The sequence below is a fragment of the Dufourea novaeangliae genome, unplaced genomic scaffold (assembly GCF_001272555.1).
Source record: "Dufourea novaeangliae isolate 0120121106 unplaced genomic scaffold, ASM127255v1 scaffold10, whole genome shotgun sequence".
Lineage (NCBI taxonomy): Eukaryota > Metazoa > Arthropoda > Insecta > Hymenoptera > Halictidae > Dufourea > Dufourea novaeangliae.
In genome coordinates, this window is record NW_015373881.1 from 201,057 (window position 1) to 224,399 (window position 23,343).

A 23,343-nucleotide genomic window follows, 5' to 3' on the forward strand; every position below is an offset into this window, starting at 1 on the left:
ATAATTTTATAGAAAAATAACGCATGAAAATATTCCACTTTAATAGAACGCATAACTCTTTAAAACTTTAAAGATACGCCTTGTCAAAGATGAAGAACTTCGAGGATTCTCTTTATTTCACTGGGTCTTATTTTTTTAAAATAATAACTAACAATTAGGATACATAAATGTTCCTATTTCTAATCACGTCTCGATTTCTGCTCGGTACGTATATTTTTTATTTAATCTAAAAAGTTAAATAATAAATTAAATATACAAAAAATTATTTAAATTCGTTCAGTATTTCCGTACAAATTGCTAGAGGCCGCTGTTCATTAGATGGCAGCATTTTAATAGAAATAATTTTAGTAAGTGTGTCCGTCGTAGAGAAACGTTATTTGAGCGGTTCCGTTGCGATCGAGTTACAGTGGACACTGCGTTTTTACTAAAAAAAACTTACGGAATCTTTAATATTGTTCGCCAAAATTTGGTTTTGCCACTTCCATTTTCGCTGAGTAGAAATAGAGACACGTTCGTGTGCAGAAATGCAAGCATTTTCAATTTCGCTGAGCAGAAATAGGAACATTTTATACTTCATATTAAATTAATTATTATTAAGTTAAAATGCTTTTAAAAATACTTTTATTTGAATTTAATTGTAAAGGGGAATTTAAATTTTATATGTAATAAGTTCTTTCGTCGATTGCTGCATAAATAAATAACACAAATCAATTTCTGCGACAGCAGAACTCTTACATGATTAGAAATAGGGACATTGACCTTAAGTGTCGTTTCCTAAAATCCCTTTACCTCGCGGTATAAACAGCATCAGGGTTACCAGGCGGTTGGCGAACGTCGAAGCAAAGGGAAATGAATCGTTAACGAGAGTCGTAACCGAGATTAAGATTAATTGACACAGAAGTCAGATGGAAATTGATGGTCGGCGATGATCCACGAATAAAACAATATAATCCATCAATCCCTTCTATGTACGTAATTATTCCATTACGCAAGCGTGTTGTTCACAGTAGAACCGACGGGAAAGTTAAAGGAAAATTTAAATGTTAACAAAATAGCAGTGCTCTGATAAGTGAGTACGATTCGATATGAAGAAACAGAAATAGTACAGAGTTCAATAGCAATGCCGCCTCGTTACACCCTCCATACGGTTTTGAGTTTAAACAAGTGTCGTCACAAATCATTATAATATGAAATAAAAATTTTTTCTCGTGAAACTTTCTATTTAAGAAAAAAGAATCTGAAAATTCATCGGATACGTGTACACGTGAATATAGTTTCTTCGATTATTGTGTTGTTTCATTAATGGCAAAGTTTTCGTTTGTGTTCCTCGAGAAAAAAGAACGAAAGACAAAAGATCAATAAGTAACTTGCACGTAGGATGCAACCGCAAATGTGAGACTGGAGTATAATCGCTGGAAACACTGTGTCACGACAGTTGACTACGTGTATGTATACAGGGAGTCCCACCTAACTCTGCCACCCTTAATTATTCTCTTATTTGTCACGGTACAAAAAAATGGTTCGAGAGACAGTTAGTGTATTTTAGGGGAGGAATTAGGCTATGCGATTGAAGGTCATCTCAAGGTCATATCTTCTGAGATTTCTCTAATGGTAACTTTTGTTTAAATGGAATGTCCCATTTTATTGTTTGCCATTAAAAAGAGGAGACCAAAACGTATCCAACAATGTATCACACTATGACCTAAAAATGACCTTGGGCTGAAAATTTCGCACGTAACTAGTTAAAGTGGAAGCTCACAGAAAATAAATTGCAGAAACAAAATAAACACCATATCGCATTATTTATTATTAGTGTATTTATTATTACTCTTAATAATGGCAAACAAAAAAGTGGAACATTCCATTTAAACAAAAGTTACGATTAGAGAAATCTCACAAGATATGACCTTGAGATGACCTTCAATCTCATAGCCTAATTCCTCCCCTAAAATACACTAACTTTCTCTCGAACCATTTTTTTGTACCGTGACGAATAAAAGAATAATGAAGGGGGCAGAGTTAGGTGGGACTTTTGGAATATTTACTATTTTTGTTAAGTGAACATAATCAAGCTTGATTGAACTATAAATTATTTCATACGGCCCTTTAAAAAAAAGTGTCCTACAGACGGGTACCATTCCGGCCATTCTGCTTATTTGAAATGAAATGGCCAAAGGTAGTCTTTCAAGTTTAAACATGGTACTTCTCACTTTTTTCGTGTTTCGCAGATTAAACAAGTCAGCAAAAGAAAATATTTTCTGATAATACTGATTCATGTGATGACGGCACATCTACCAATGGTGTACATCCAATGTGAAATCAATCAGTCAATTAGAACCTGCGATATCGTGTCAGCCATTTTAAAAAATACGGTTTCAAGAAAAACTCGTTTAAAATTGTGCTGTTTTCTTTAAAACATCTATAACTTCGTTAATTTTACGAATTCGGGCAAATCCTTCAGCAGAAAACCGAACAAAACAGAAACTAATTTTTTAAAAGGTTCAGGTTAAAATGCCCCCTTAACTCATAAAACTCGACATTTGCATAGAAATCTATGGTCTGATCATTAGTTTCACTCTACTAAACACTAAGACTGTAGAACGTAAGCTTATTAAAATGCCTCCGGAACACAGTGGGCAGGGCCGTTCCTGGCGGGAATGCAGACGGTGCCCCCGCACCTGGGCGGCCAAACGCAGGGGCGGCCGCAGATCTATCAGACTATATGTGGATAAAATATATATTTAGTGGATTAAATTCGTGTAAGCAATTAATGGTCGCTATTTATCAACCGTTATTATAACCGTGATAACCATTATTACAAACATTATGCGTTAGTTTCGTACTTATATATGGAATAAAATATTCATTTTCAATAAAACCGTTCATTTTTCAAGGATCTTTGTTGCATTTTGTGACAATAATAAAAATTACTTTACGAAAATAAAAAATATTTTTTAATTTTTATTTTGGTTTACAGCAATGCTGTTTTTGCACCCGGGCGACCAACAACCCAGGAACGGCCCTGACCGTCGGTAACTTCTCGTCGAAGTCGTGCCTGTCCGAAAGGTCGTAAACGTAAATCGGAGCAGGCTGTGTTTTCACAGTGGGCGAAGTGAGAGGGAAATGCGAAGTTAGGGGGCCGAGGGGCCAGGATAAAGAGTGAACGAAGGTGGTTCACCGTTACCGAACGCGATTACGTTGTAGGTCGAATTACGTCGAAACGGCCGGGTAACGGTGAGAAAGTGAAATTCGATTAAGAGAAGCGAACTGGATCGTTTTGAGGTGGGGAGAGAAGTGAATCCGAGCCGGCGAAATGGTTCACAGGGGCCGACGATCGGATGCGAAACGAGAGTGAAATTATATCGATCGGATGAGCGTGAAGCCTGATTAGAGCGGAATTAGACACGCAAAGAAATGGTGGGGAAAAACCGACGTAAATGGCAGGGCGGATTCTATGACAGGCACAACGTACAGGGACCAAATGACGATTCTAACTAGAAAAAAAATCATAATTCGTACACTAATGAAGATACAAAAAAATTGTTTCAACTAAAGTTTTTTGGTACAGAGGGGCACGTTACATAGTGTACACAGTTTTTCTGTAAGTGCAGTGGTGTGAACAATTTTACGGTCACCTTAATGTTTTAATATGGACTAACATACTTATTTATTAATAATATCATAGAATTTTTGGAGACGAATTCAACGAGATACAGCATGTATTTCCATTTCACAGAAGCTCGTAAATTAACGAGAATTCAAGAACTTGAATTAACGCGACTTTCGTTGTACAATGTTATTTTGTATAACGTGTACGTTTGTGTGATCGTTGCCAAGCAGTGCTACTGTGGGCCCTTCCATAAAATAGGTGGAATCAAAACAAAAATTATTTCAATTACGAAATGATTTCCTAAAACGAAAAATTGTCTCACGATTGTAGCTACGAACTGCTGCAGCTAAATTTTGACTTATTATCAACAGTAATGTTTACTGAATGTAGTACTGGACATGTCTGGAGTTGCTCATGACTGTATCAGTAGAAAAATTAGTAGAGTTGGAAGGCAGAAGTATAGTAGAATTAAGTATTATTTGAGAAATATTATAATCTCCAGCTATCAAAAAATGGACATGTGGATAACGAAGTGATACTTCCTCAATGCTTTCGAAGTGCTCACTGAATTTATGTGCTTCTGAAGATGACAGAAGGTATACAGATCCGAGTACAAGATGATGAGGCTTAACAGTAACTAATATAAAAAGTTGCTCAGTATTGTTTGATGTAACATTTATGATAGAATTGTGATAGGAGTTCTTGATCGCTATCAATACACTTCCTCCTCTGGAATATTGGCTGGTGATGGCGTTTCTATCAAAGCGATGGACAGTGTAAGATGTTAGTCCGAGTTGGTCAGTGGAAATACTGTTGTTCATCCAAGTCTCCGTGAGAATAACGTCATAGTTGATGCAGGAACAATTGATGTTGTGAAGCAGTTCTTTGATTTTAATTCCCAACCCCCTCACGTTCTGGTAGTATATAGAGTGTGTCCGTTTTTTGACTGGCGTGTTGATGACATGTTTATGATCTTTGGTATACCGTTGATATATCTAATAGTTTTAGTGTTATCACCTTTATCTTGAAGGACTTTTAGTTGGGTTCTTAGTTTTTTGATGTACTCCTGTTGCATGGGGGTTTTGTCGTCAGAAATCTTATAAGGCCCACTGTATCGGTGTTTGTTTGTCAAAATAGAAATGGCTTCATCATATGATTTGAAGGTGATGCGAATTGGTCTACTGTTGGATTTTTCAGGAATGCCAAGTCTTTGTATGCGAATAATATTGAAATTGTCCGGTTGAATCTGTTGAAGTAATGATTTAACCTTATCCGTATCATATTTGTAGGAGTCTTGAACTGAAAGGTTGGGTGGTTGATCTAGCCCATATATAATTATGTTGCGAGATCTTTCACCTCTTTTGTTCATCTCCTCGATAACAAATTCAGCTGTTCGATCGCAACTATTGAGTTCTAAAGAATTCGATAATTTGTTTTTCAGTATAGTAATTCGGTCCGAAAGTATTTCTGCCACCTCCGAGCGAATTTCATTCAAAATCTCGCGTTGAAAATTCGCGAACTCACAGCGGATAAGATCTCTGATATCATCAAGCGTTGGTAAGGTAGAGAGTGATCCTATAGATTGCGGTTGTGCACTAATCGACGATATCCACGAAATCTTGAGAGAATGACACAATATTGATCAGGATACAACAAAAAAAAACAGCGAAAAAAACTGTACTTGGCTAAAAAATTCCCTAAATATTCAGTAAAGACAGCAGTACTTAAAGACACTTCACTGTAAAATCACTAAAAATCACAAACCAACGATAATCGGTTTAACAATTCGAAAATCAAACTTGATAAACACTGTATCAAACCGACGAAGTAAATATCAACACGTGTGCTCGGAAACGTTGACAATGACAGACTGATAATATTCGCTTAGAAACAGAACGTGGGAGTCGGTGTCGAACCTTCGTAGAGCAACTGAACACACAGGAGCGACAGCTCATCAAATATCCTAAGATCAAGGAAGAAATTAAAAAAGGGAAAGGAACTGCAGTTGTCTCTGACTACGGAGACACCTGCAGTGATTTGTCTGGAAATATGGCAATGCCAGCAACAAGTCATCCTTTCAACGTCCTACGCAACAATGGTACAACAAGTGCAATACCCGACCAAGGAACAAGCATATCCAATAGTTTTGGACTCAATAGAAGGCCTTACAGTGCAGGAATATACCATGGCGATTGGTAATATAGTTCAACCTATTAATGCACGTTACATCCCTCGTATATCACACGGACGTAGGTGTGTATAGTTGAGCACAAAAGAGATAGCTGACAAGCTTACCGGTAATCGCACTAAGGTAAACATTGGACCGCATACCTTAGAAATCTGACCGTTAATATCAAATACAAAACGCATCATATTATCTAATGTTTGTCCAATCATTCCCGATTCCATTATAGAAGAAGAATTGCTAAAATTAAATATAAAACCAACCTAACAGATTACAAACATTAGAGCAGCTGATAATCGAATAAGATATTGATAATCTACCAAGCACTCTTCGAATAAATTTTGACAAAATAGTATACTGGATGTATCTCTCCATAGAAAAAGTAACATGCTTTTTTGCAAGGAGGAGGAACATTTAGCAAAGCACTGGAAAAATACCGAACCCAACTATCAGGTAACATTAAATGATTATGAGAGACAGATGGATATTCCACAATTGCACGAAGAAGAGAAAAACCATTGTCCACTGTCCACTGCAACATCATCTTCAAGTTTTCCTGAGTTAATAAATACAGACGATATAAATATAGGTAACAAAGATAAAGAAGAGAATATTCAAATAGTCATAAAGAAAAATAAAAAAGGTTAAAAAAAACTCACACAAAAAAACATTATTTTCTATTAACGACATCGAAAAAAAACTGCTACCAACTAAAGATAACATTAAGTATATCGAATGTTCAAAAATACCCGTTGACCTTGGAAAATTTTGCATGACTTATATTCGAAACACAAGGAAAATGTAATACAAGCAACATTGCAAAAGAATATACAACAGACACCGCAGCTTTAACTAATCCACTTACAGAATCATACAGTTTTCTCGATGAACGAAATATAAAAAATCGTATTATTAGAATAAAAAAAACGAATTCAGCGTCCTGACCCAGACTGCAACTACAGTGACGACTACACCATATAAAATATCATGGACCAACACCTGAAAACAATAAGAGTCCTATTTTGGAATACACGAAGTGTTTCGAAACGCAAAGAAGAATTGCAATTGAATCCTGGCTAAAATCTGAAGAGGATTTTCAATGCACAGGTTTTGTACCTTTCAGAAGCGACAGAACTCACTCTCGAGGAGGAGGTATCCTTATCCTAATCCGTAAGACACTAACAGTTTTAGAAATATGCAGAATAAGATCTCCGAACCAATCAGTGGAAATGTGTGACATCCAAATAACAAACATAAAACCATCCCTGGATCTGATAGTTTATTACCGAATCCCAGGTTACACTCTCACACAAAATCAATGGAAACAAATTGTAGAATATGTTGACAAAAATGTACACAGCATTCTAGTTGGAGATTTTAATTCCCATAACAAAATCTGGAATTGCTCAAACAGCGACAAGAATGGAAAAAGATTCTGGTCTAGTATTGATTGTCATAATCTCTTTCTGCATTATAATAATACTTTTACACACATAGATACTCAAAGAAATGTAAAATCAAACATTGATCTTGTTCTTTCCACGATGAACATAGCAGACAAAATTAATATAAACGTAAATGAGGAAACTTAGGGCTCAGATCACTACCCTATTTTCGTAGAAATTAATGTAAGTAAAAATTATTACAACTAAAAAGACCTTTAAGTTAAAAACACGCCGAACAAACTGAGAACATTACGTAGCATACTTAGATCGTAGTTATTCACAATTTCTTTCCGCGGATTACTGTCAATCTTCACTGAGTAAAAAATATGAACAATTATTATATTATTAGCGAAGCAGTAAAATCTTGCACACCCATAAGGAAAACAATAAACCCACGTAATGGAATATAATGTTTGAAGAACGAAAAAAATTGCATACACACAATCAAATAAATAAGAAAAACCTTGTCAAAAATTGAGTTATCAACACAGCTCTTATGGCAGCTTACAATTTCTTACCGAAAATATAATCTTTTGTATTTACAAAAATTAGAATTGCTAACTAAAAACGAGGTACTGAAAGTATAAATCCTGAGCTTTCTGATAATAAAAATCTTGTAACATGCCGAACATTGCAGGAAGATATTTGACAATAAAGTCCAGGATAGGTAGGTTATTGGATGGTTATTAGGACTATGTGGAGAACTTGGCAAAGTTGCTGAAGTAGGGTCATACAAATACAAATACATTTAAAAAATGTTTTACTTATTTTGTGTTTTAATGACTTCTAATTTTCTAAATTATAATGCACGAGAATATAATTATCTTTACATACAAGAATATTGAATATTGACTCCGCGAGAAAACTGAACACGCACCACGTATATATGTAGTATGCGTGCAAAAACGACGTTGCCAAACGTATCAGAAACGAGCATCTTGGAGTCACACGACTAACGAAAATATATTTTTTATTTACAATATAATGATGAATGATGAATGGAAATGTCGTTTTGAGTTTCATAGATATAATTTTTATACATTATTAAAATATATTAGCGGGTGTTTAAGACCAATTATTATTATGATGCTTTATTGACTAGAGATTCAGGTACAAACCACCTTAAGGCATATCTCAATTTGTTTACGTTGCGGGGTGATGATCTGTGTCCGCATACAATGTTGCACGAGTTTGAAAAGGCAACATCGGTCTTTTCGACCATAGGGAGCCTAGTAACGTTAGTCTTTTTTCGTCTATCATACGCGACGAATATTACATACGAGACAATCACGAACGAAACGAATGTTTTTCGAGATTTCTTATTAAGTGAAAGTAGTGAAGATGGGGTGAGTGATTGGGTAGAAGATTTGGAAATTGATTGTGGAGATGTAGAAATAGATGAAGAGGAAACAAGCGAAGCAAACGTATGTATTATTTACTTATGATTTTTAGAATGCAATTTCTAATTCGAGAAAAGTATACAAATATAATTTATTTGGGAGATCATAAATTTATAAATATATTAAAAAAGAAATTATAAATACAAGCTGAAAAAAATAACAAATCCAAAATTATTTTTTATTATAATTGACCGAAGGCAGGGATTGATATCGTAGATGAAATGAAAAAAACATACTGTGTTGCAAAAAAGTGTAATGAATGGTCACTAAGATTATTTGTTACAGTTTTAAATATTACTCGAATTAGCGCCCAAATAATATTAAAAGTAAGTTTGTTCGGCGTTACTTTCTATAGGAACTTTATTAATTTAATTTAAAGAAAATGTACATGTTAGGTCACAAATTACGAGTCTACCGTATACCGTGAAAAGCGAAATACAAAATATAATAAAGAAACCAAATGAAGAATGAGCAATACATCCTGGGACATGTTACTTTTGTAGTTCCAAAAAGAATAGAAAAACAATAAAACAATGTATTAAATGTAAAGCATTTATCTCTAATGAACATACAGTTTACTTTTGTAATAAATGTAACAATGGTGCGAGTGAATCTAACTTGTTAAGCATGGAATAATTAGTTATTTAATACCAATTTTATCATGAAAAATGAAAATTATTTATGTGATCCATTTCTCAGATAAATAAAATATAATATTATTATAGGTTATTCATACTATTTTAGTAATTTTATTAAGTTATTTCACACTATGTTAATATCGGTCAAAATGACTGACGCGCCTACTAACAGAAGTGTAGTTGGTGCGCCTACTCCCGGATTAACCGAGCGGTTGAAAGTGTCGAACCACGATGTATTTGAAACGTTTGAAACAACCGAACAATAAATGAACCGCTTAAAGCAGAGACCCTACCCTAACTGCTTTAATCACAATTTAAAAAATGACGGTATAAGAGTTAATATCTTTGTGTGAATGATTTTGGTTAGGAATAACCATTATAAATGATTAAAATTTTTGGTGTTTACCAATAACAATTATCGATGACGGAAACTTTCTTTGGTTGCGAATAACCATTATTGGCTACGGAAATTATATTGGTCACAAATAACCATTATCATAGTAATTGTTTTGGTTGCACGTAACCATTATCGAAAATATTATTTTGGTTACCAATAACCATTATTAGTGACAGGAATTTTTTTGGCTACGCGACAACCTATATTCATGACGAGAGTTTGTATTTTGGTTACTTTCGAATATTGTCAATTTTTATTAGCGTTACTTTCACTAACGTATCTATATTTTAACTGAAAATATATAAATTCTATAATTCATTTTGCGTCACTGATAGATACTTCAATAAAAATAACGTTAATAAGAACTGTCGATAGATGAAAGTAACTTACGTGCAACAAAAAACAATTTCCGTCATTGATAATGGTTATTTATAACCAATATCATTTTCGTAGCCAATAATGGTTATACGCAACCAAAAAAAATTTGCGTCATCGATAATTCTTATTGGTAACCAACAAAAATTTTGATCATGTAAAATAATTATTCGTAACCAGAATGGTTCAAAATCCATGTTTTTTAATCACATCATTTTTTGAAAAGTTTCTTCGAGATTTATTAATATCTGGTTTTCATGTAAATAAAAATTACTTTCTGCTCAATGATTTTTTTCCAAAAAATGTTTCAAATAACTGTTATTTTTGGTCTCTGGTTTAAAGATCTCGTCTGGAGTGCAAACATGCCTGAACATTATGATTGCCCATTACTACATTGGACGCGATGGAAGTGGAATTATGAAACAGAGGTGAATAAAACCGAATAAGGCGATGCGGGTGGGGGGAGCGGGTGGAAGCGCGGGACTAGCAGCTGTTCGTAGACTCCGGCCGCCATTACGAAAGCCTCCTCGGTATCACTGACCTCGTTGCTTGCCGCCGCAGTAGGGAAACATACCTCGGAACAGAACGGGCGTCTAGAAAGGCTTCGTTGTTTACGAATCGGAACTACCGATATCGCACGACGGAATAACAACTGGTGATGATCACTGACTTCCGGTCGGAAAGCGGCAACCGTTCGAATTTTGAACAGAACACCGTAGTGTAATATCCACGAGCAAGATCATAAGCGTATACAGTACCGGACAAAAGTATTTGTACACCCTTTAAAATGGAACTTCTTTAAGATTGGTCCAAATGACATCAGTTCTTTTGTGAAGTTAGAGATATTAGTTTACTAAATGATGTGTAAAGAAAAATTGAAAAAGTTGCAATTGGTCGGAATAGCCAAGAAAATAGTAAAGGTCGTTTTTACAAATTTTTAATCTGACTCCGTAATGAAAATGTAATAAATACATATCAATAATTTATTTTAGTTATATACATGTTGGAAATTCCATCAAAATTGATTAACGTTGCTACGAGATACAAGCGATTAAAAATGTTGAAAAATCAGTTTTTCCCGACTTTCGACTTACAACTGTTGTAAATCTAACAATTCTTACATCTTTTGATGTCTGTCGCGCGTTTTTGTATCAACCGATTTAAATGAAAGTTTCATTATGTGTGTAACTAACATAAATCTTCGATATGTATTTGTTAAATTTAAATTAAGTACCATTACTTTTCTATACGCCTAACAAAATTTTTATTAAGGGCAATGTATTTGTTCTCGACACTCTTTTTTGTGAATTAGCGTTTTAAAATTTGAATTTATATAGACAAGAATGGAATACTAATTAAAGAACAGCTTGGAGCACATCTTTCATCTAAATAAAAGAGTTGCGATAAAAGGAATAAAAAATAAAAGATGAACACTTCTTATTTATAAAATAAGAATAATATTTCTTTTTGGACGAGTTGACACATATCCGAAAAAGAAACACGTAGATACTATCCTTTTTCGTTCTGCATAGATCAAATATAACTGTGCTAATTTCTATTAATAAAATCACTTATTATGATTTATATATACATCTAAATATATTTTAAATGTTATATTGAAATGTTTGTTAAATCTGTAATAGTCTAGTTGGAAATACCACAGACATAATTAGTCAACGATTATTTTACGAAAGTGGTATTTATGTTTCGTGGTACCTTAAATATATATATAAGGTACCACGTGCTTTAAGGTATCACGAAACATAAATACCACTTTCGTAAAATAATCGTTGACTAATTATTAGACTGCGGATTTTTATCCAAAATCACATTTCAGAAGGTTGTTCATAAAAACAAACACAAAAATCGGAATTTCTTTCTTCCTTTAAGTATCTTATTCGGCTGAAACGGAAATAGAAAACTCGTTGCACCTGACGAAAGTTTTGTCCTTCATTGTATTTCACAGAGACCTATAGGCTATAAATGCATAAAATCCGCTGTCTACTAATTACGTCTGTGGTATTTCGAACTAGATTATTACAGATTTAACACGCATTTCAATATAACATATAAAAAGGTAATAACAATTGAAGCAGTCGTATACTTTCAGCCGACAGTGCATGTGGGACACGTGTCTTTCATAATACAGTAATTATGTAAGAGATTGCAATACGTAATACAAATATTTTTCAATCTACGGTTCTCGTGATAAAACATTAAACAGCCGAAGGCTGGCCGCGATTAGAAATTTCGCTGACGTATTTTCACCAGCGATCAAAGGCGAGCATTCTATTCTCCTTTGAAGCCGTAGAAACGATGCAAACAGTGATTCCCAATAGAACTGTATACCTTCGAGAGATAGTGTAAATAATTACCGAGGTCAAAGTCAAGGGGTAACGATGCGTAACGCCTGTTCATAAACGGAATAGAAATGGGAAGAACCGGTAAACGTTTCCACGATAGAGAGACCACGAGATAAAAGCATAGGGTAAGTGTGGGCATTACTACGAATGCGCGATTACTGCGGAGATTCATAAAACAAATAATATTTAATGTTGAAAAGTACATAAGTTCTTGAAGATTAATGATAAAATTATTTTAAACTTTATTACAAATAATTATTAGTAAATATATACAGCAAAGTTATTATTAATTCTTTTATCGTAGTTTGAAAGTCGTCAAGACGAAGCTTTGATCGATTTCCCAATCTGACGGTTCCGAATGCCTATTTACATTTACAGTTTGTTTTTAATTTCTATTTCTCCTCGCAGTATTAAGTGCAGTACTTTACACCACGTGTGTTTATTACTGCGGACAGGTAACTGCGTAATCTAACCTATTTTCGACCGTATTTACTCGCTTAAAAAATAAAGCTACAGGGTTCTTACAAATAAAGTTAAATAATTTTTCTATTTACAAGATATAAGTAGGTATTTATACTAATATTTTGCTTAACACAAATCTACAATAATATGCGGTATTGCGTTAGTAACTGGCACACAGTAATGCATGCATGTCCGCAGTAATTCCTGCAATGGGATATGGTTTTCATTTCTTTGATTTCTATTATATCCATCTATTAAATACCCCGTTCTCATTTTTTTAAGCAATTAATATCATGAAACTTTCCTAAAACGAGGGACTTTCATTAATTTGAACGCTTTATCGAGCACTTTAAAATTAACCTATCCTAAAATTCCGCAGTAGTACCCACACTTACCCTACATACGAAACGCAGTAACTCACCTAACGTTGGAAGAGCTTCGCTGTACGTCCCCGACGGGCCTCCTGGTGACGTCCGTGTTCGCCTCCGCAACAACATTCTCTTCCTTCTGCCTCTCTTCTTCCGGCGGATGCAACGGAATTATGATATAATCCGGCTCCTTTTTACTCTGGCCGTCGGTCACCTTCTCGCGATTCACATGACCGAGCGATTCATTTTTTTTCTGCACCTCCGACCGCGGCACTTTTGATCTACCACTGAACCGTAGCCTCGAAAATCTCTGAAGGAACCCACCGAGTCCACCCTTCTTCCTTTCCTCCTTGACCGTAGTCGCGGAGGAAGCATCGACCACCATGCCTCTCTGGTACCTCAATGGATCCTTCGTCGGCGTTGGCGAGACGCTGGACCGTTTTGTGGTCGTCGCCGGCGCCGACATAGTCGCGTCTTCTACCCTGACCTCTGCAGTTGTTGCCCGCGCGCTCTCCTCGTAACGTTTGTCGTGATCACCGCGATGATTCGTATCAACTACCACAGCCACAACTGGATTCCCACTCCGTTCACTGGATTCCAGGCCGTCGCTATTGCCTCTACCGCTAGGTGGGGGGAAACGAACACCGTGGACAGTGTGTCCCCTCGCTGCTTCCGCTGCCTCCTCCTTCTGCCCTTTCTCTCTCTCTTTTCTTTCCTCCTCCTCCTCCTTCTCCAACTCATTCATTTCTTCCTTCTTCTTCGTGGTAACCTTCTTCACGGAAGCCTCTTTCTCCACGGTCTGCTTTTCCACCACGACCCTCCAGAGTCGTTCTCCAGCGTCCTTGTTACACGGCGAGGAACGCTCCTCGTTGCCGATGTTTCCGTCGCTTTCAACTTCTGATAGCCGTTCCTGATACTCCTCCGGTTGCTGTAAACGTTCGATTTTTTCCGGATAATAGTCACCGATGTACGGTCTTTTCGATGAATTTGCCTTTTTGGTGGGCTGTTGATCGGTGTCAGGGATCTTCGGTGTCACACCCGAAGTCCCAGTTTCGTGTCTAAATACAGGGGATTGTTTCTTAGATTCGTGGGCGTTTGTTTCTTCGCGCGATACGCCCCCATCTAGGCTGAAAGCTCCTACGGGTTTGGTTTCCAAGCGGGGATAATCTACCTCGTCGTCTACTACGGATTGCCCATTACGATCGTCTCCATAGGTTGAAAATGGATCCGAGTTTTTTTTTACCTGAATCAACAGAGAATCTTCTTCTTGCTTCTTCAACCGTTCGCCCAGCTGATTGATCGAGACCCTGGTGAATGGTCCGTTTGAGAATTGCGAGAAAATATCCTCTGTCGATTTGGAATACTTTCTCGTGACCATATACGGTTCGTGGACGTTCAGATTCGATGTCGAGTTGCTGCCCATCTGTTGCACGAAGTCGGTGACTTTGAACTGCGAGGATCGGCCCGATACTGGCTCCTCGAGCTCGTCACACGCGTCCATTCGCTGGAAAGCACCTTTAGAGGACTGAAGAGCTTTTATGTAGTCGCACTGTTGGGCTAACTCGTAGCTAGCGTTATTCAACACACGTCTCCTACCACTGGAAACACTCTTGGGAGACTTTGAGCTCGGTTCACTGTCATTAGCACTCTGCTTGCGGAATCGATTTGGTCGGAAGTTTCGTTCGTCGATCTCGTACTGCTGAGCCAGCTCGTAACTAGCGGTGTTCTTCACCTTCTGGGCTCGCAATCTACCGGAGAGTGTTCTCCGAACGCCGTCCACGTTCGAGCTCTCCGTGTTCTTACTGTTCAACACGTTAGCTTCTGCGACCTCGCGTTTGAACTGTTCGATTGCTTCGTCTATCGCGCCGATGTTGTTCTCTATGGCGATGGCCATGTCGAGTACACAGTTCCCACGATCCTGTGTCTTCACCGTTGTGGTCACTGGCTTCTTCTCGCGCGGCTTCGAGCAGTGATCGCCCAGACACTGCTCCGCGTCCCCCGCGTTTCCTTCGATCTTCTCGCGGTTCATCTTACCGTCGACCAACACGCTCTGAGATGCCTGCGTTCTTACCGAGCTCATCGGGGCGTCCATCATCTGTTGCTCGGTATCCTCCTCGTTCCCGTTCCGTCGGATCGCCTCGACGTTTTCCACCCGTTTATTCTCGTGCGCCTTCCTTATTTCCGCCATTTCGTGATCGTGTGGGCTCACTTCAAGATACTCGAGATCATCGTACGCCGTGGAGAAACCGCAGAGATTCAGATCGACTGGCACGCTGGCCACTCGGGTGTAATTCTCGAATAGATTCGATGTCGAAACAAAAGACGTTGCCCTTGAGGAAGTGCGCGCCGCCAACGACCGTGGATCGTGTGCGAAGTCGTCGATCCTGCTAGGCAGACTGGGCGCGCTTTGAGATTTATCCGTGAATCTAAAATTAAAGCACTCCTCCTTGCTCCACCCTTGACGCTGGTGGTGCTGGTGCTGCCGCGGCTCGTGGTGTTCGTACTCGTAATACTGCTGCTGCTGCTGCTGCTGCTGTTGCGGCTGTTGATGATGGTGATGGTGATGATGATGATCGGCAACCGTGTTGTTGCGACCGCGCACCATACTACCGGCTATATTTAACTTGGTCTGCAGCAGACGAAACGAACTCGAGACGGCCGCCTGGCCAGACTTCAGATCCAACAGCGCGTCCCTTTTCGACTCAACGCCGATCTCTCGCAAATCAATCGTGTTTCTGTAGTCCACGGACGCTGCGTAGTTGCATGTCTGGTCGCCAAATACCATCAATCGATCCTCGATCTCCGAGCCCGCGCGATTGTCCTTCACCAGTCGATCTTCCTCCTCGTCGAGGTCTTCTTCCTCCTCGTCGAGGTCTTCTTCGTCTTCGTCGTCCTCGTACTCTTCGTCTTCGTGCCAGAAATCTCTGATTCGAGCGACAGAAAAATTATTTGTTGTTTGATTCACGATTAGAAGTCCATTTAAATAAGTAAAAGGAACGCTTAATGTTATAAACAGAAAGAAAACCTGAGTGTATGTGTTGTAAAGGGTATACAAAAATTGTGTCGTAACTTCCAGGGGTGAATCTACACGTTTAGATCGATGGACGTCTGTAAAAAAAACTTTACGCAGAATTGTTTATAACATCGAAAATTAACGTTAAATTTTTGTTTTACATCAACATACTAAATTTGTCAACATGACAAAAAGTTCAATAGAAGCCATATGCTGGAAACAAATACTCTTAGAGAGTTTGCACGGTTTTCTGTCCTTTTAAGGTGGATTCTACCTTGTGCGGCTGCAATGTAGGTGTTTTTTGCGAATTATCTGCACAAAAACTGTTCGACAGATTAATTCGAACTTAACCTGATTTTGTTATTGTCTTTAACTATCGTTCTAAATATTGTTCTAAGTGTGAAGGCCTAGCAGAAAAAATATTGTTGATACAGAGTGATGACTGGGGGCGATGAACAAAGTGAAGTGTTACTGGCGTTGACAAAATGTATCCCAAGAATTATTTGAAACAAAAAAGAAAAAGGAATTCTTAATCTGTATAAGTCTGGCCATGATATTAGATCCATTAAAAAGAATGAAAACTTGTTAACTTGTAAAAACTGGCTGACTTCTGCAGAAAATGAGTGGAATTTCGCCCAAAAGTCAGGAAATTTTCTTTGAGTGGGAATTCTAGTGTAGACGGCCGTTTTCACCGTGATTTATGGAAACTAATTTAAAAAAAACTATCAAACCTTGCAAGCTCTGGCATTGCATATATCTTTATATATGTTTAAAGTAAAACCACAAATTTTCAATTGTAAAATAAAAACATAAAATATTATTTTTATGACACATTTTATTAACAATTATAGCTATAAATAGTCGTGCTGGTCATGTTGCGATAAACTTGTCTCAATGGGCGCATAGATTGCGTCCGTCCTAGTCGTCTAAAAGAAATAAACAACATTGCGTTTTATCGTCCATGAATATGGCTATTGTCCGGCCTAGGATAAATAATCTGAAAAAAAACTAACAAAATTACAGAGCTTTGAAAATGAAAGTCTGATTTGTACCGAAAAATTGTTATTTCTCGTGTCCTAAAAAATAGTGTTTTTCAAGATATCGAAAAGTTTCAAGGTCCGGCGATAGCCAGAAATGTACTCTATTCGTGAGTCGAAATTTGAAGTCAATCGGTCCAGTGGTTCCGAAGCAAAATATGCGCCCGTCATAAAACATGGTTTCGAGAAAAACGCGTTTAATGTATGCAGTATGTGGGCCGTCATTTATTCTTCTATAGGTTCGACATATTTACGAATTTGCATTTGCTCCCTGCCCCTGGACAGAAAAAAGTAGTTTTTGCCCCACCCTACAAGAAAAAAAATTACAATTTTTATACAATTTTTGCGTAATATTTAATATTGCAGTATAATTTGAAACAGCCCGTATTCAAGGTCATGTTCAGTCAGGAGGCCGAAAAAAGAGTGTTCTTTAGGAATTTTTTTCTCGAAAACTGTAAGACCTTTTTCAAAAAATTTGTTTGTGTTTCAAAGATTGCAGTTTCTAGATTATAAGGTAATTTTTTTATTTAAAAATATTTATTAGTAAATAAATGGTGAGCGCTCTCCCGGATGTCTCTTCACAAAAAATGGTCTACCGTGATCACTGTAACTTCGTAACGGTTCATTTGAAATTAAAAATTCAGTAAGATTTATGTAATGGAAGAACCAATCTTGTCTTTGAACGTGGGGTTTTTTGAAATATTGATTAGGAACAAAATAGCGGACGTTTTCCTGAATAAGTGCGATTTTCACCTAAAAAATCACTCGTTTTTGGTCAATTAAAAAAAAAGTATGGAACGAACAAAAGAATCCTTCGTTCAAGGACAAGTTTTTCTGATATGAAATAAGGCGCAAAAGGCTTCATGTAAATCAACACAGTAGTTTTCGAGAAATATTGATCACCGATTTGAAAAATGTAGTTTCGAGAAAAACGCGTTTAAAGTTTCAAGTCAAGCTTACACTTATATAAAATGTTCATTTTTTAACGCCTGTAACTCTGTCATTTTTAATTGGATTACCTTGAAACTTGCACAGAATATTCTCGAGATGTATTTAAAGAAAATGTAGAAAGCAAAAAATCGATTTCTTGAAAACTTCTGACTGAGCATGACATCTTAACAAAACGCAGCCATTTTCAACGATTAATGACTTTAAAAACAAAATAAAGTGTGTCTGGCTACGTACAGCCTTTTTTACTGTGTTGATATTTTTACCCCCCCCCCCCCCCCCCCACCCTGACTGATAACCTGGCTACGCCCATGGGCACACCTACCACTATACCGTGTTTCAACTACGCAGCTAGATACAAAGTGTAGTAGGTTCTAATCTATGCGTATAACTCTATACAATCAAACCGTTGCTAGAACTTTATCAATTTATATCTTGAAAACTATTTGCAGCGCATGACTCTTTTTGAACCTCGTCCTTTCTTGACGATAAGAATATGTTGATGTAAACAACAAATGTAATATTAAATTTCAATGTTACAATTTTTGTTACAAATATCCACCGTTCCAGGTGTGTAAATTCATACCTTCAGGACATGACCATTACTTTTTGTACACCCTGTACAATAAAATGGCAAGAAGTATTCGAGAAATGAAAGCCTCCTGAAATCTCTTGTTTCTCTATCCTATATTTATTTCGTGAATGAAATCCTCACAGGTCGAAATCCAAAAAAATTGCAAACGCACACGTCTATTCATCAGAAGGGTCACAAATACACCACGAATGTACATCAATTTAACTACACTAACTACACTAAACAAAAATAGACATAATGTTTTTCTTAGAAAAAAATACTTTTGACATCATGCAGTGCATCACTCGATAGTGATTTTCAAGGTCATTGTTTCAATCAATGATAGTCGAATTGGGATAAATTTCTCCAATCGTGCACATTTTCATTGCTGTTGCGTGAATGTGTGCAAGATAATCGGGAACGTTGATGATGATGCTGTGCAAGACGACGATATTCGGACATTCTGATGTCATCCATGGCAACTAACATTTCGATCACCTTCGTTTGCACTACCCCCCGGGCTCAATACTTAACTTCAAGAAGTGGAAACAGTATTGGAGACTTCCAGGAATGAAGAACGTGGAATAAAATTTGGTCATACAGAGTGCTTGGTTTTAGAGATAACCGAATTAAATTTTAATAACACTGTTCAACACGATTTTTAATCTGCAATATCCATTGGGAGATCCTTTTAGAATTACTCGTCCAGATCACGAATCCGGAGCAGAATTTCTCAATCTCCCGTAAATACACCGGATTTTGTAATTGTAGAACAACATTTTTCCGTATAATGCTTCATATTACAGATAATCAAATTCCACAATCTGCTCGATACGCGTGCGGTGGGATAGACTCGACCAACGCGTCTGTTCATTACGTTCCGTTTCTACTTATTGCTAACACGTTAGATGAATTACACTGTCCAACTAATCTAAACTTTTTTTCTGATCTGCAGTATCCATTAGAGGATCCTTAAAGTTATTGAAAACAGTTTTTGAAAAACATCAGCTTTTGTAAATACACCCGATTTTGCCCAAAAATGACGTATTACGTGCAAACTAAAAACGCCAGGAAGTGCAATTTAATCTTAAAAAATAGAGGAAAGTTCCCTGCATACAGCAGTGTATTTAGTTATTAAATTGTGTAATTCTTAATGGTTGTAAATAGCTGTGAAAGTTTAAAAAAGAGCCGATGTGCGTATTTTCTATACACGCTTTTTGCATTTTTACGAAAATTTCTTTACCTAGTACGAATTTGCTACACAGTATCAGAATCTGTAGACATTTCTGAAGAAGAAACCATCCAGAAAAAGTGTCGAAACGCTTTTTAATGGAACAGGTCGAGAAGGTATCCGTCGGGAACGTGTGCGCAACGTTTTACCGCCACGCGGCCATTGCTTGTTCACCCGGACTCCTCAGTGCCGTAGCTACGCGTAATCGACATCGATATATCGTCCAATGGGCATTTCTTTGCTATATGTATAATATTTGATTTTCTTCATGTATTCTTGGATACTAATCATGTAATTATAAACATTTGATTAATTCTGATTAGTGCAAATTCTGACTGTCGCTTGGTTATAAATATTTGAAAAATTTTGTTAAACTACAGCCTGTAATCTCGTACCTGTAACATTGTTCACGTAAACAAATTTAAAAATGTTTTCGTCTTGCTTGACGTTTCTACGCAGTATCATTATTGTTGTTCATAAGTGTCCAGCAATATGCAAGTATTGCGCCCATGTCCATTCCTTGGTACCGTTTTTCCATGTTGGATATTGTATTTTGGTGGAAACGTTCTCCATGCTCATCACTCACGTCACCGAGATACCGAGATTTCGTGGAAAAAAGTCTAGATAGGAATGTAAAAAGTGCATTTTTAGGGACATATTGCAGCCAAGTTTTTTGTAATTTTTAAGAAGACTGACTTGTAATATTACAAACACTGACAATTGTAATGTAATTTTTTGATCTATGGTCGCCGAGAAAATTTTCTGTGGTTTTCTTTAAATGAAAGCCCCATACTCCTTTTTTCAAATTATTCAACTTGTCGGTAAAATTTTGGTCTCTCATCAAATCTCTGATTTTGGGGCCAATAAGTATGCCATCTTTTATATTCGCATCAGATATGCGTGGAAATGTTGTTTTCAAGTACAGTAGCCGCTCTTTAATTGCATATTTCGGGGCTGTAGAGGGTCAGAATTCGAGGAATTATGCAACAAAACGTGCGCCAATCACCCGAGCGCTTTCCCCACCACTCGGCCGTTCGGTTGTGCGACTCAGCCATATACATATAGGATAGGCTGAATATACGCACTTTATTGACATCTTAATTATCTCCGTTATTTTTAGAGATATCAGAAAATTTTATTCACAGAAGTTATTTAATATGGAAAGCACTATTACTTAGCAGTAACAATTTTTTCATAAATGGCTGATCTTCATAGTTTTCAAGGTTTTTTCGTAAATGGATTCTTCTAAACATTCTGCGTAATAAAATATTAATGTATTATGTACAAAAAGTTAATAATTCGTAAGATATTTTATATACAAAATAGGAAATTTGTCACAAACTGTTAATTATTTCTCAACTCATAACAAAATTATTTCTGCTATGTTATGGTCCTTCTGGTACCATATAACTTTTGTAAATAAACTTTTCTTTATATCTGTAGAAATAATGGAAATAGTTAAGGTGATCAACGTTGCTGGACTATTTTTTTTAATGCACGTATGATTGAACAGAAGTTTCTTTTAATCTTCTTTCCTGCAAACAATGTAAGCAATAATATGAATTATATTGTGATATACATACATATTGATCAAAGTTACTGAACCATTTCTTAGAATGCACATATGATTGAACAGTAATTTCATTTATCCTTCTACATTGAAAACAATGTAATGAGTAATATGGAAAAGATTGTGACATACAAAATGATTAACAACTAAATTTGCTTAATTATCTCATTTATGTAATTGTACACCTATGTATTTCAGTCTAATAGACAATTAATGTTTTAACTTCATTACATTGAGTTTGTTAGGTATAATATTTTACTTCTGACTCATAATCAGTCATTTTGATGTACTCATTATTAAATTTGCATAATATTTTTGAGATATTTAGTCCTACTGATCTATGACTTTATCATTGAGAACCATCTGTTAATGTTTTCAACTAGAGATCACTAGACAAAGAATGAAATATTTATGAATATTTTTATACGTATATTAAAGGTAAAATATTGTAAGTAACGAATTGAAGATTAAACACTTAAAAAATTCATTGTTCCTTAAGCTAAAATAGTTGTAGAATTATAGACAGGTTGAATTTTTTACGTATTTCATATATGTCATATTTATAGAAATAATCATTTAAAACAGTATTATTGGTTCACTTTTACTTTGTACTATTTTAATAAGTTATGCATTATCACACCTTACACAAACACAATTGTTTAATAGGCATTAACAGTTTCATTTACAAACTGCATATCAATTTTCAGCTTTTTGCAGCTTTTCGATTTGTATAATTAACCACCTTAAAAACATTTTACATTCTCATGCCAAACTCTGACTTTATTATAAGTTTATATGCTTACTTAAGTACTTATATTCAGTATGAATTAAACATGGTACGAAATGTAGTTGAATATGACTGAAAACATCTAAAAACATTGAAACATTTTCTGAAAACAATATTATATACATACACCACACTTTCTGTGATGAAATATGCGAGTTAAACGCGACACCGTATGTATTCTATCCTGGGAAATACGTGTGAGCGAGGGGCGTTGCCAATATGCAATAAGAGGGACTCCAATTAACGAGCGGCTACTGTATGTGAACCTAGGTCTTGATTTATCCATTGGTACCCTCGGTCTCGATTACGCGTAGCTACGGCACTGATGAGTCCAGGTGAACAAGCAATGGCCGCGTGGCGGTAAAACGCCGCGCACACGTTCCCGACGGATACTTTCTCGACCTGTTGCAATTGAAAAGCGTTTCGACACATTTTCTGGATGGTTTCTTCTTCAGAAATGTCTACAGATTCTGATACTGTGAAGCAAATTCGTGCTAGGTAAAGAAATTTTCGTAAAAATGCAAAAAGAGTGCATAGAAAATACGCACATCGGCTCTTTTTTAAACTTTCACAACTATTTACAACCATTAAGAATTACACAATTTAATAACTAAATACACTGCTGTATGCAGGGAACTTTCCTCTATTTTTTAAGATTAAATTGCACTGGCGTTTTTAGTTTGCACGTAATACGTTATTTTTGGGCAAAATCGGGTGTATTTACAAAAGCTCATGTTTTTCAAAAACTGTGGCAGATTGAGAAATTCTGCTCCGGATTCGTGATCTGAACAAGTAACTTTAAGGATCTCCCAATGGATACTGCAGGTCAGAAAAAAAGTTTAGATTTGTTGGACAGTGTAATTCATCTAACGTGCTAGCAATAAGTAGAAACGGAACGTAATGAACAGACGCGTTAGTCGAGTCTATCCCACCGCACGCG

The 23,343-nt window shown here is 36.5% G+C and overlaps 1 protein-coding gene across 1 annotated transcript in view; it reads right to left on the bottom strand.

Annotated features, from left to right (window-relative positions):
• LOC107194549 overlaps window positions 1-23,343 on the bottom strand; it is a 219,094-nt gene that overhangs the window by 158,995 nt on the left and 36,756 nt on the right. The window contains exon 5 of the mRNA XM_015584227.1: window positions 13,297-16,167. Coding sequence (XP_015439713.1) covers window positions 13,297-16,167 — 2,871 coding nt within the window. The remainder of the gene's footprint in view (window positions 1-13,296; window positions 16,168-23,343) is intronic.